The 13,764-nt window shown below is 45.7% G+C and overlaps 1 protein-coding gene and 1 long non-coding RNA gene across 2 annotated transcripts; one reads left to right on the top strand and one right to left on the bottom strand.

Annotated features, from left to right (window-relative positions):
- Positions 1-7,507: 7,507 nt before the first annotated feature.
- LOC117860682 (protein SMAX1-like) lies at positions 7,508-11,647 on the bottom strand. Its single transcript, XM_034744059.2, has 3 exons — positions 10,157-11,647; positions 9,578-9,854; positions 7,508-9,491 (listed from the first exon to the last, which is right to left on the bottom strand). The coding sequence occupies exons 1-3, from the start codon at positions 11,383-11,385 to the stop codon at positions 7,911-7,913; spliced, it is 3,087 nt and encodes a 1,028-aa protein (XP_034599950.1). The 5' UTR covers positions 11,386-11,647; the 3' UTR covers positions 7,508-7,910.
- Positions 11,637-12,428, top strand: LOC117860683 (uncharacterized). Its single transcript, XR_004641543.2, has 2 exons — positions 11,637-11,750; positions 11,893-12,428. It is a non-coding gene; the product is annotated as an uncharacterized lncRNA (long non-coding RNA).
- The last annotated feature ends 1,336 nt before the right edge of the window (positions 12,429-13,764 follow it).

Here is a 13,764-nt window from a genome sequence, read left to right as displayed (position 1 = left end):
AAAAGTGAGAGAATTTTATTTTTTTGCGAAAGGGAACAAAAGTGAGAGAATTCCACTGCTACGATGGTTTGGATTCCTTAATAGCGATATAATTCACACCATGATAAAGGAAAAGTAAATCTAAGGATATATAATCGACAGTATTCTCAAAATAAACATGATTTGTGTTTTGAAAATGGTGTATATATCTTAAAAGAGATAGAATTTATGTGGCTTCCACATAATAAACCTAACAATAAGTTTAATTTTTTTTTGGAAAAGTGACATGATTAGTACAACAACAAATCAAACAATAATTCACAAAATTCCTCAAAAAAACGACCGGGATCTATGTCACAAAGGCGGAACCGAGACCTCATCAGCTAGACTACCAATTGTCAGCCACCAAAGGATTTTTATTCTTCCGGAGATGATCCAAAAGGATAGAAAGATCTTAAATATTATGCCACTTCACATGCATGGATTGTGCATTATGGAAAAGAATTTCTTAATGGTAATCTAGAACAGTTCTCAAAAGTGAGAGAATTTCATTGCTATGATGGTTGGACTCCATAATAGCGACATAATTCACACCATGATAAGGCAAAATAAACCAAAGGATATATAATCGACAAACTTTACAAAAGAAACATGATTTATGTTGCTAGAATGGTGTATATCTCAAAAGAGATAGGATTTATTATGTTGCTAAATAAGTCGCTTCCACATAATAAAACTAACAATAAATTACAAAACCCTAAGAGTGACATGATTAGGACAACAATAAGGCCCTGTTTGGATAGGGAGTGTTAAAGTTTAACACCCCACTTTTAATACCTTTTTATCACATTGCCTCCCAAACACATGTGTTAAAAGGGATGTGTTAAAGTTTAACACCCCCAATTTCATAAACACCTCAAGGGGGTGTTAAAAGTTGTTAAACTTGTTAAAAGTGGTCCCCCTCTTCACTTTTTCCCACCATTGCCCCCTTCTCTCTCCTCCCTCTCTCTCCGCCGGCCATAAATGAGGGGGCAATAGAGTCATTTCTCATCAAAGGTGTTAAAGTTTAACACACCATCCAAACACCCCAATGTGTTAAACTTTAGCACTCCATTTGAAAGTGTTAAAATTTTAACACTTGTTAAACTTTAACATGAGGTATCCAAACAAGCCCTAAGCCTAACAATAATTCACAAAATTCCTCAAAAAGGCGACCGTGATCTACATCGCAAAGGCGGATCCGTCACCTCACCAGCTGGACTACCAATTGCCAGCAACCAAAGGATTTTTATTCTTCCGGAGACGATCCAAAAGACCAAAAGAACTAAAATATTGTGCCATTTTCACATGCATGGATTGTGCATCGTGGAACCCGAAAATTCAAAATAACTTAATAGTAATCTTCAGCAATTCTTGAAAGAGATAGAATTTACGTTGTTACAATGCTTTGACTCAAAAGTGACATAATTCATGCCATGCTAAGGCAAAATAAACCTAAGGGTTTACAATCTTATGATATTCTCAAAATCACATGGTTTGTGTTGCCAAGATTGTGTGTGTGTGTATCAAAAGAGACAGGATTTATGTCGCTAATTAAGCCGCTTCCACAAAATAAACCTAACAATAAGTTGCAAAAACCCTGAAAAGTGATATGATTAGGACAGCAAGCAACCTAACAATAATTCATAAAATTCTTCAAAAAAGCAATCGGGATCTACATCGCAAAGGCGGACCCGACACTTCACCAGCTGGACTACCAATTGTGAGCCACTGAAGAATTTTTATTCTTCCGGAGACGACCCGGAAAGATCCAAAGATCCGAAATACCCCAGCCACGCAACTTTCACACTTGTATATGCGCATCCGTGGTGCCCCGAGCCCCCAGCAAAAACACACTGCCACATGCATAAAACTTTGGGGTGGGGGGGGGGGGGGGGGGGGGGTCGAATCCCATTCCACTCCCACCAACAAAAGAAAAAATAGGGTTCCTGCAGCAAAGTGGGTTAAAGTTACATTGCTATTGCTGCAAGCATCCTCCTCACTTTCACCCAACCATGCCATGCACGCGCACAAAAGAGATGCAACAGCACACACACACTAGATTCGGCAGCACAAGAAGAGACAGCAGTCATGGTCACCTTTGCAAGTAGCATTTTCTTTGCTCGCTGCCTTTCTGCAGCTGCCACCTTTTGGCCATGGAGCCTTTTTGGAAGAGGCGACGAGATGTGGAAAAGTGAAGCTGGCGATCGATGGAGCATCATGGCATCTGGCCCCCATGGCCTTTTCGGCCTCCCCATAATTTCGTGCCATGGGTCTCTCTGATGATCATGGTGGGTTATTGGCAGGCCGGCAGTCAGGCAGCTGCTAGTGCCAACAAGACAAGGCTAGTAGGTCTCCTCATGCATCTCATCGATCAGGAATGCAGCAGGCACCTTTCTGCCTTTATGGATGGATCACTCACGCTCTGATCGATTGAACCCATGCTGCTCTAGCTACTGATGGGATCGGATAGGGTTGGGAGGAGATTCTCAAGCTGCATGATACATTTGCCAATCTGTCATGCTCCTCCTTGTTCAATTCTTTGCCATTCTGCTGATAGCATTGATCCATCATACATCCTCCAAAACATAATTTCCAGATTCAACTAAAAGACACAAGAAATGGGAATTAATGTGATTGAATATATCAAGGCCAATTTTTGCATAGACTATGAACGATATACACTGCTATATTTGAACAAAAAATTTCAAGAATTGCACCAAGTGGATGGATCTAATACTTCTGTTTATAAGATAGTGTAATTTGTCATCCGATCCACTGAAATTCGGAAAGCTAGGTTTTGGTACGGGAGGAACTGATCAACTGAATGTGTTGGATTATGCACCGGACATGTTTCCTGCGCGAACGTGTACAGATATGAGATGACATAATGCAGCAGTGACATTGTCCTAGTTAGTGGGCCAACAGTTTCTTGTTTGACAAAGTTGTTTCCTTGTGCCCTCAAGGAATCCATGGCCACAAGCAACTTGGTCAAGGTTCTCCTGATTGCACTCACCTTTTTGGCTCCATTTTTCCTTCTGGAAAAGATGACTTGCTTTTCCCAGTTCCGTTTCTTCATGCACTACTTGCAAGTTAATTGCAAGTCCCAGTCAGGATCTAACAGAAAGTGATCATATTTTCTTCAACCCTATGGGCATTTTCACTTTCTCTTTGACAGCATGGGCATGCTTCATGCTTGTGTTATGTACTTTTCACTACATTTATTTCATATATATACTCAGATCCAGAGAACCCGTACCAGTTGAACAGTACTGAAACTATGCATCGACGTAATTGTTGAATTTAGGTGTTACTCGTACTCCATCCGTTTCAAATTGTAGGTGGTTTTAACTTTTCTAGGTTCATAGATATTATTATGCATCTAGACATACACTATATCTAGATGCATAATAATATCTATGCACCTAGAAAAGTCAAAACGACCTACAATTTGGAACGGAGGAATTACTAGTTTGCAACATCACTAGTCTAATTCTAACATTTATTCTAATTGCATATATAATTCAATTACTATGAAAACAGGGCTACCAATTGTTGATGGTGCAAAAACTATTTTCCGTACGCACTTGACACTCTTTTCACAAAAAGCGGCCAAGAAAATCACAGTATTTTTTCAGAATTATTATGAGTTCTCCTTGGACTTTTTCCACAAGTCATCTGATCAGGTCAATTCAACCATTCCCATTGTTGACGATAAGCAAGTTGAAAAGCATGCATGGATGGGAGGATGATGTTCATGAGGAGCTAGCTAAAGGAGAAAGATGGAGGAGAGATCGATCACACACCACATGACCAAACCAACCCAAACCAGCAAGCAGACCAGAGTTAGGTCTGGAGCAAAAGCAAATAAATGGATGCACATGGAAATGCAGTTGGAGAGGGGAGGGGGCCTCTGTGGGTGGGTGTGGGTCCCACTCTCCTTTTCAGTTTAAAGTCTCTCATGTCCTTTCTTGTTTGATTCTATGAACCTGTAAAGGCATGTATCTTTCAGCCATCCATCTTTTTGGACTTCTTTTTCTTGTGATCCCATTTGGCTTGGCCTGGCTGGGATGCCTTCTAAGAAACGGCTCTTGAGTTACCATCCATTGTGGCCAACCTCCCAAGTGGCCTCTTTTATTTGTGCCAGAGGCTGATGATCCTCTAGTTGACTGAATCATCTGTTAAGCATTAAAAAAGAGGCATTCAACCTTGGCATGATTTGCTCTGGGGGCGGATTTGATTCCAACTTTGGATCAGTGCACATGTTTCAGTTTTGTAGCTATAGTTGGGAGCTGTGCCTGGGGCGCCATTGAATTTAAAAGATAGTGGTCATAGGTGGCCAAGTCACGTTGAGAACTAGAAAAAGGTGTGGTCCAAGTGGAACCACTTTGTCACTAATGCTAGGGAACATATAAAGAGAGGAAACTAGAAACACGGCTGCCAATTATACTCACTTTTTCGATTGCAGAAAAGGCGTTGCGAGAGCGAGAGAATATGGCATATCCCCACCTTATAATGCTGAGAATAGATAGAGACATAATAATGCTAACTCAAATCATAATGATGAGTCGAGGATAATCGTTGCCACGGCGAAAATGAAGCATGTGCATATCGATCTTTTTTTTTCTTTTACGAGTGATGTCCATATCGACCCACAGCGAGAGTCATTGCAAGACGCATTCCCGGTTGGCATCGTTAAATATAGAGCTGTCAAAACTCAACCTAGGGGGCGAAAACACCTACTATCCTCTTGGCCTGATAAACAATAAACCTTCTTACTCTTTTCATCATCACATAGAACTTTCAATATGCATATTTTATTCTGTGATCTTTAAACAAGCCAAGGAATTTTTTTTCTTTCTTCAGAAAAGGCCCAGGGTACCACCCCTCGTGCACAAGCAACAAGGTAACAGGACTTTGTTGTGGCTGACGAGCAGCAACAGCACACGCACGCATGATTGAGGGTCCGGGGCCTGGCCGGACATGAATGTGTGTGCTCGCGAAAAGGCAGGGCAGGGCCAGGCGCGTCCGCCTTTGTCTCCTTGGATCTTGCACGCAGGCAGAATCTGTCATCTCTGCGCCCGTTCTCACGCACGCACGTCTCCCTGCCCTGCCTACCCATTCAGTATTCACTCCTCCATCATCACAGGGTGCAGTGCAGGAGATCGAATTTGATCGACAAGGGCTGTGGCGGCACTGAAAGACGGCCTTTACTGCGCACGCCCCCCGGCCGTCTCGGTGGGGCTGCCATTGCAACGATGTGAGAGCCTGCCATCAGTCACGCACCGGCTGTGAGTGTCTCTGCTCCCAGTGTGAAAACTGAAAAGCTTGTGTTGTTGTGCGTGAATGCCTGGTGATCAAGTCAGAGCTACTGCGCATTGTGTGCATTGTGTATAGTATATTCCTTTGTAGTGTAAATTGTACTTTGTAGCAAGATCCTGTTCCTGTCCATGCTTGTTGCTTTGTGTATTTTTGCACTGTTCCTCTCCAACCTCTATGGGACAAGTACCCAAGAACAAGGACCATTCTCAACGAGGGACTTTCATGTTTATGTTTCCTTCAAGAAAACATTTAGTACATAGTTGAAATAGTTTCATACAATGTATTATTTCATTCATTGTTGTTTCCGCAGGCTACATGCAAGACACAAACTATGATAGGAACAATGTATACATAGTTTCATCACCGTGAAACTCATTTTACTTCTCTTCATTAACTCTTTACCACATCATTAAAAATGCTGACTATATTTAATGAGAGTGAAACTTTCATTGAGAGTGACCTAAATATGCTTTATGAGAAGACTTAAGCGTTGATTTTGCCTTCTAAACTGTTTTACCATGATTCTGCTGGCACAGAACCTTCGAAACCAAACCATCAGGTTAAAAAGGAGAGCCAAAATCTTTTCACTAGCTCCATCCTCCAACTTTCAATCTACAGTTGAAAGCAGGGGAAGAATACCATTTCAAAGCCAAGTTGCTCCATGATGATCACTTTCACTCCACATGGGACAAAGAGGGTCCAGAAAGCTGAAGTCACACACAAGTGATTGCGAGATCAATAAAAAGCGAGGGAGACGCATGAGCGCATTAGCAACTAAGCCTGGGGAAAAGGCAACCGGCAGTGCCCCCCAAGTCACAGCTACCTTTTTCCCGAGCATGGTGACTGACTAAAACGTATCACCTACGAGCTCTGGTGCAGCAACAGCGGTATGTGAATGTGAACCAATCACCCAGTGACAAGTGGACCCCCTGAAAGCCAAGTTTATCTGCCTTCAGGATGTGGATCCAACAGACCAGCACTCCACGTCGATATGAGACAAAAACGGTGCATGGCCTTATCTTTTGCCACATGGAAAAGGCACTTTAAACAATTGCCACACCTTTTTGCAAAGGTTGAGTGACCCCAGCATGATCAAATAAACAAACTGAGGGAGGGATGCAAAGTACAGGTTAAAGTTAATAATAGAGCCAACTTGATGAATGATTAAAGAAATCGCCACCGCTACACGTACTCGCAATATGCGCTTGGAACCCTTGTTATGGTCACTGACAAATGCTAGATGAGCTAGTGATTCATAGACTATTTTGCTGGCGTGAGTTTCAGGGGTACAATTCCTTGGGGCACCTCATGCATGCAGCCCTGTAATGAGCACTTAACATTAATATAAACAAGCATAGAATGTTTCCAAGTTGATTCGAGTTGGTGATCTGCCACATCAGTGTGGGCCCGCAATTAGGCCAAAAAGTGGCCATTTGGTTTGGATCAGGAGGATTTTTCCATGGAGAAAACAACAAGATGCTTTAGTTCCAAATAAGTGTTGTGCTGGTGGATCAAAACATGCCACATAACCAACACACATTAAATAGTTTTAGGTGTGGCTAAACTCACTGGCAGGGCATCACCTAATTGGTTAATTAGTCACATGACACACAAAACATAAAACAAAATCTCTGATGGTTTTATTTCTGGAAATTAGATAACCCAAGTAAAGAGCAAAGGAAGCAAGAGATGTAAAAAGACAAAGCATAGCAGAAAGTGATATTGATCTGTGTGGTCAACCTTTAACCTCTCCAAAAGAATAAAGGAGAAATGTTGTGTTGTCACATGCAAAGTAGTGAGAAACTGGGAATACCTTTATATTCTCATTTTCAAAACTTCTTTTCTGGAAAATTATGAAAGTAGGGTTCGACATGGACAGTGGTATGGCTAAGATTCATCATTCAACTCAGCCTTGAAAACGACGTGAAAAATGGGAAAATAAGCAAAATACATAAGAAGTCGGCACTAGCAATAATTTTTTTTTAAAAAAAGAGGACCACACGTGTTTCTTCATTTTCAACCAATTTGGAGCTAGTTTATAGACAGCTCAAAGAATACTATAATATTTGTCTCATTTTTCGACCGTATCCTTCAATAGAATTGCCGAAACATTCAAGAAGCAGAGGAAGATGTATTGATACATTCACATCAAACAACTGTACAGAGCTAGCAAAAAGAAATGATACATTCACATGTCAAATCTTTGCCACTTGATGCGTACTCAATAGTTTATGCAAATGGCAACAACTGATCTGATCGGAGTCGAATTTGATTGAGGGCTACATCATTATTTACTTCCTCTACACCATCAATCCTTGCAACATTAGGAAGTGCAAAAGAGAATTTTTTTTTGTTTCAAGGAACATAGCTACATATATTATCAAAACTATAGATCACATTTGTTGTTATAAGATCTATAACCTCCATGCCTATTTGGTAGTCAAAAGGATTTTCTCCCTCCCCTCCTATGTGCTTCATATAGTAACCTCCCTAAGCTTATAACAAGGGAGTTCTCCCCAATATTTACATATCTACCATACAAAAGAATGTACTCCCCCCAAATTCCCTCTCTACATGCCATCAATGGCGATCGGTACCGTTGCTGGTAGCCCTTCTCGCCCCCCTCCCCACCTTGGCAATGCCTTGTCTGCGACTGCTGCAAGACGGACAACAGCACGGCCATTGTGATGCTTCATGTTGCGCCACAATCGTTCTATACTGGGCATGAGCACTTTCTCAGCCCAGTCCTCTAGCTTCTCGTCAGTGAGCCAGACGCTACCAGCCATCCGGTCAATGGCATCTTCATCGATTCTGAATGAGTTGCTGCTCCCAATGAGTGATTCAAACTTCGCCCCCATGCAATCTGTGACATTCTTCCTAAATGGTCCAAAGTCAACTGGCCGGAACACGATGGCATCGTCAACGAGATTCAATAGATCAGAGTCAGGGGCTGGTGTTATACACTTGACTGAAAGGTGCCCTTTCTCCTGTTCTTGTTCAACAGAGAGATCGCTGGAATTCCGTGAGCTCTCAGTGTCATCCAATGCCCCAACAGCTAAATTAAGGTCAAGAGATAGACCATGCCCACCGGATAATTCTTTGGCTAACTTCGCTGGGCGAGCATCATCACACAACCAATCTGCTCGGTGCTTGACCTGCTTGTCCCCAATAGAGAGCTCAAGCTGCCAATTAGAGTTTGCTACCTCGAACATCCTTCCTTCATCTTGGAGCAATGTTTCGAATTTTGGTCCCTTGAGTTCCTCGGGTAACCAATTTGTGGTGAGAACAAAGATGACGTTGCCAAGGCTTACCTCACGGCCCCGGGAGTCTGGCAGACGACCAGTTTCCATTGCTCGCTTGATCTTTCCTCGCACAACAGCATCCACTTGATCAATACCCTCAAGAACAATAACTGAGAATGGATTTTGCCGAACTGCCTCAGTGATCCGGTCAAGTGAGGTTTTCCCCCAGAAACCTGCATTGAGTCTATTACCATCCTTGGCCAGCCGGGAATCGCCACCAAAGTTTACAACCACTGGTTGCGTGTTTACCATCAGCTCAGACAATGCATTCACCATCTTCCTCTTGCCTGCTTGGTCAGGACCAACAAACAGGAGCCACATGTCACCCCTTGTCCCGATTTTTCGCCGCTTCCCACTGCCAGATCTGCATTGTATTACAACAGCAGCGATTGCTGAAGCAGCATCTGATTGCCAGCTGACCTTCTCCGTAAGCCCCTTGAGGAGCCTCTTGAAGGACTCGATGTCAGAAATTCCAGATATCTTAGCCTTTTGCATGGCAGTTAGTCCCTCTGTGTAATTTTCCTTCTGGTCTTTATCCACAGTAGCACCCGGGTCCAAGGGACCAAGCACAAGGTCGGTCTTCACTGGGCTGCCTGGCGGACTCTTACGAAGCTCGGACGTAGGGGTACCCTCTGCCTTCTCCCAATTGGTGTTCATTTTAAGGGTGGGAATGGCACCCCTGGCAAGTTGTAGTTTGGGCTCAATGGGCGGGCGTGGGCCGAAGGCAGCCAACGGCATGGAGAGAGCTGGTGCTCCAGCACGGGTGCCGTGGGTACGGGCGCAAGTCTCACGCCATTTCTTCTCAAGCTCTTGGGCAGTCTCCTTCCATTTCAACTCTTGCTCCTTGGTCTGTAAGAGAATAAAGGACTATGTAATTCACCATTTCATTAGAACAATGCTTATTTTACATGTTCACATAGAGAAAAGACACAAACCTGTGTCTGATCACTGCTTGGCTGCAGCCAGTGTGGCAAACCGGGCTTAGCAGCCTCAGGGCGCGATGCCGGCTTCTCCTTCCGCTCCGCTGCAAGCTTGGCAAGCTCACGATCGTAGCTACCCTTGCAAAGTAGGCACATGGCCGGCCTAGCCATGAGAGGCTGGTCAGTCCCTGCCCCTGGTGGCCATCGGGGCGCCGTTGGTGTCACCGGCACAGGCCGAAGGGTAGGCGATAACATCCCCACCGAGTTGCCGAGAAGTCCAGTGCCTACAGGCCTACAAATTTCAATAATTGATCAGATTGACTGGAACTAAACCCATCCTATAGTACAAACTAGAAGTCTACTTATACACCAGAAAAAGGCAACACACTTTTTGGAGTTGCACAAATCATATCAACTATTCAACTGTAGTAAAATTTTGGTTATCAAGCAAACTACAGTTATCCTTTTCCTCATCTGGTCCAATAACACGAAAAGAATCATATGAAATCTGAATAACTAGAAATAACAACAACAAGAACATCACAACACATGGTAAATCCAACAACCAAGCAGAAAAGGCGAGGAAAAACACACCTGAGAGCAGCACCAGCGAGCGGTGCCCCGCGGGCGATGGGCACGGCCTGGAGGTCCCACTCGGCCTCCATGGTTGGGTGGTAGACCTTGCAGCGGAGGTAGGTGGCGCACGCAGCTGTACCGACGGCCCAGACCTTGCCGGCCCCGAACCGCCTCAGCAACCGTGCCATCTCTGACACCACCGCCTTGCCCCCATCCGACGCCGCAGCTGCCGGCCCGTCCACCAGCCACTTAAGGTCTCCAAGATCAAGAACCACGGCGCCGTGGTCCGCGACGAGCCTCTCAACCACCGCGGCCAGGTTTCCGATCCTCGCCGCCAAGGCTGCCTTGTCGTCGGCGAGCTTGGCGAGCTCCCCCTCGAGCGGCAGGACCTTGGCTCCGGCGAGGACAGGGGACCCTGCCGTCGGGATCCTCCTGACCGCCTCCTTCAGCACCGCGTCCGGCCCGGCGTCGCCCACGAGCACTGGGTTCCGGCGCGCCGGCTTGAGCATGACGTCGAGCACCTTGCGCGCGTCGTCCCCGCCACCGCCGCCGGCGGCTGCCAGGCGTGGGTTGATGTAGGCGTTGGGAACGCCGAGGCGAGGGAGCGGAGAGGGGGACGGGGAGAGGGGCGTGGCTGCGGCGACCGTCGGGGCGGAGACCGCGGCTGCGGAGGGCGCCGCCGGCGAGGGCGAGGAGAGCGACTGCTCGATGGTGGACTTGACGGCGGAGGAGGAGAAGGATGCCTCGCGCATGACGCGGCTGACGGAGGGGTCGTCGAGGATGGATAGCACGAGCTGCTCGAGCTCGACCTTGACGGCGAGCAGCGGCTGCTGCGCCGCCTCGGGGCACCCCCGCCGCTGCTGCGCCTGCGCGCGCTTGAGCGCCGCGACGAGCGCGTTGGACACCGGCGGCCCCGCCCCCTGCGCCGCCGCGGCGGCCGCCGATGCCGCGGCCGGCAGCCTGTCGAGCGCCACCGAGAAGCAGAGCTCGAGCGCGCGGCACTGCAGCGGGTGCGCGCCGGCGCCACCGCCACCGGCGGCGCCAGGGCCGGCCCCCGCAGCGGCGGCGGCGGCGCGGGCGCAGGCCTGTCGCAGCAGCCCCGCCGGCGCGGCGAGGAGCGCGGCGGCGACGTGGAGCGGCGTGGTCTGGCCGTGCCTCCGTCGCGCGGCCTCGTCGATGGCCCGCGCCAGCGCCGCCGCCGCCTCTGGCATAAGCGTCTGCTGGATGGTGCTGAGATCCGCCCTCATCGCCGCCGCGCGCCGCTCATCAATCGATCAGGGGACACCGGGAAAGAAAAAAAGAATCCTCCTTTGGCTCGCCGGGTTAAGTAAACTAGTAGTATACCTACTACCTGGCCCGTCGGCGCCCCCGGGAGGCGGCGGAGGGTGGATGGAAAAAGGGGAGGCTTGGAGGGGAGCGGAGGCGGAGGTATCGAGAGGGGAGGGAGCAGGGAGGAGGGAGTCAGGTGAGGGCAGAGAGAGGAGGTGAGAACTGGAGTAGTATAAGAGCAGAGGAGCGGAGAGAGAGGAGGGGAGGCGAATAGAATCTTCGTCTCCTACTACTCGTCGTCGCCGCATTTCTCCCCTTGTTACCCGCGCGCCCAGGGAAGGAGGTCAATAGAATTTTTTCCCCCTCTTCTTTTTTTCCTTTTTCTATTTATTATATATACACATATACTATATACTCGATCCGCATGCATATATACACCTAGAAAATTTGGAAGGGAAGGAGTGTGACTTCTCTTGTACCCGCAGGAAAAAAGTGTGACTACTCTTCATTTCATCCACACAAGTAAAAAATTTCCAAATTTACAATAATAGCACGAAGCGGGCCTAAGAAATCTGAAGGAAGACAAAAGGGAACTGGTGTCGTTTTGTGGAGTCGACGGCTAAACTCCATCCTCTGTTTAAAACAAACATGGGCCGTGCTTGTTCAACCACCTTCTTTGTAAGAACCCGATTTGAAACGAGAGAGAGCTTTGGTGGTCCAATATATGTTGATCTCCCTTGCTGCGGCGAAATTTGCATTTGGTGAGATCAGATCAAGGCAGCTGCCCACCCGAACTCTCAACCATCGGATCAGCATCGGAGGGCTTAGATTGGGCCGTGTCACCTCAATCCAGAAGGTTCAATCTCAACCCTCTAGTGCCGATTCGATGACTGAGAGTGTGACACGTCATAGGGTGAGCAACTGCTCCTATACTCATAAAATCCACTTTCTTAAAAGGGTTTAGGCAAAAAAAATATAAGTGTACATGTAAAGATTTTTTTAAAAGCATATATTCTTCGCACTGTCTTTTTTTTTCTGGTGCCGACTTTTATATTTTTTATATATGTACATGCCTAAAATACGATGAGTATATCTTGATACACATCTTCAAAAATAGAGAAGGTCAACCGACCCTTTGAAAACACATAAGAACATAGACCCAACCCATGATTTCCAGAAGGAAATTTCGCAATAATGATTACCTATCTCTATATCTCTCCCTATATATCTTCGATATGGATATATAACAATCACCGTTAATGACTACCTAGCCGCCGGACTAATCTAAGCCAAGGTGGTGGTCAGCTCTTCAAAGCCAATTAAACGGCACACCTTCGCTGGCATCCTCCCACGTCGAGTATGCAAATTCATAATCTACCATATTTTGTTACTGAACGTATAATTAACTAGAAGTATAATTAATACCCCCATGAGTACTGACCACGGACACCCAAGATGTGTACATTCACACAATCACACATATCGCACAGTAGTGCTAGCTAATTAGTACATAACATGTTTTGTTAACACTTGATGGTAATTACAGTCATCCCCAAAACTTTAATACGTGTCTACTATGCATAGAAATTTCGATAGTTTCTTTTATTCTTTTTTTCTCTGGAGATGTTCTACAGAATTCATGTGTCAAAATTATAAAAAGGGTTATGCATACATATGAGCTCATTACAAAGAAACACGCTTTCATAATAACAGAAATGCATGGTGGTAGCTTATCTATCCTATTTGTCATACTCATTTGGAATCCTGTGGCCTGCAGGGGGAGTTTGGAGCTTGTGGATGGCATCTCTTTTGGTCTCCTCTTGGCGCATCTTGAAAAGTATTTAGCACTAGCTGGCTACCTGTCCTTGAAAGTAATATTCCGGTATGAACGAGGGTGCTCCTTGCCAATCTTGTCCTGGTTTGCGAAAAGGCGTCTTTCGTCATTCCATTCCGGTTCGTTAATTATAATCTGGCCGCTACTTGCTTTGTCATGCCACTAATACTAATCAAAGTTGGGCAGGAAAGCGTCCCTGCTGTAACGATGGTAGAATTTCTTGTATATTTATATAACTTTGGAAGAGTATTATAGGATTGGAGTCATGGGGAGTGCAAAGTAAAGTTAATCCTTTCTTGACTTGACAGAGTTCACTGTCATCTCCAGGTTGGCTTGGCTTAAAGCTGAAATGTCAGTTAATTGACCACAAAGGTAATCTCAACCTCTAAATTGTTTATTAAATGAAATTAAATTTCAGGGAGAAAAAGTAAAAATGTCTCAAATAGTTAAGGGAAAATATATATAGTACAGCAGACTGCTGACAATGCAATTTTGTGTACCCAAAAGTATTTACATTATCTTT

Source organism: Setaria viridis, chromosome 6, assembly GCF_005286985.2.
Source record: "Setaria viridis chromosome 6, Setaria_viridis_v4.0, whole genome shotgun sequence".
Classification (NCBI taxonomy): domain Eukaryota; kingdom Viridiplantae; phylum Streptophyta; class Magnoliopsida; order Poales; family Poaceae; genus Setaria; species Setaria viridis.
Note: the sequence above shows the minus strand (reverse complement) of the source record. Positions and strands in the feature narration are given on the sequence as shown.

Bases quoted from the DNA above. Each gene is read 5' to 3' on its own strand.
- LOC117860682 (XM_034744059.2), bottom strand. From the start codon at position 11,385: ATGAGGGCGGATCTCAGCACCATCCAGCAGACGCTTATGCCAGAGGCG. The intron at 9,855-10,156 runs GTGTGTTTTTCC...TGAAATTTGTAG, and splicing joins CTCGCTGGTGCTGCTCTCAG to GCCTGTAGGCACTGGACTTC. The intron at 9,492-9,577 runs GTTTGTGTCTTT...ATTCTCTTACAG, and splicing joins CAAGCAGTGATCAGACACAG to ACCAAGGAGCAAGAGTTGAA.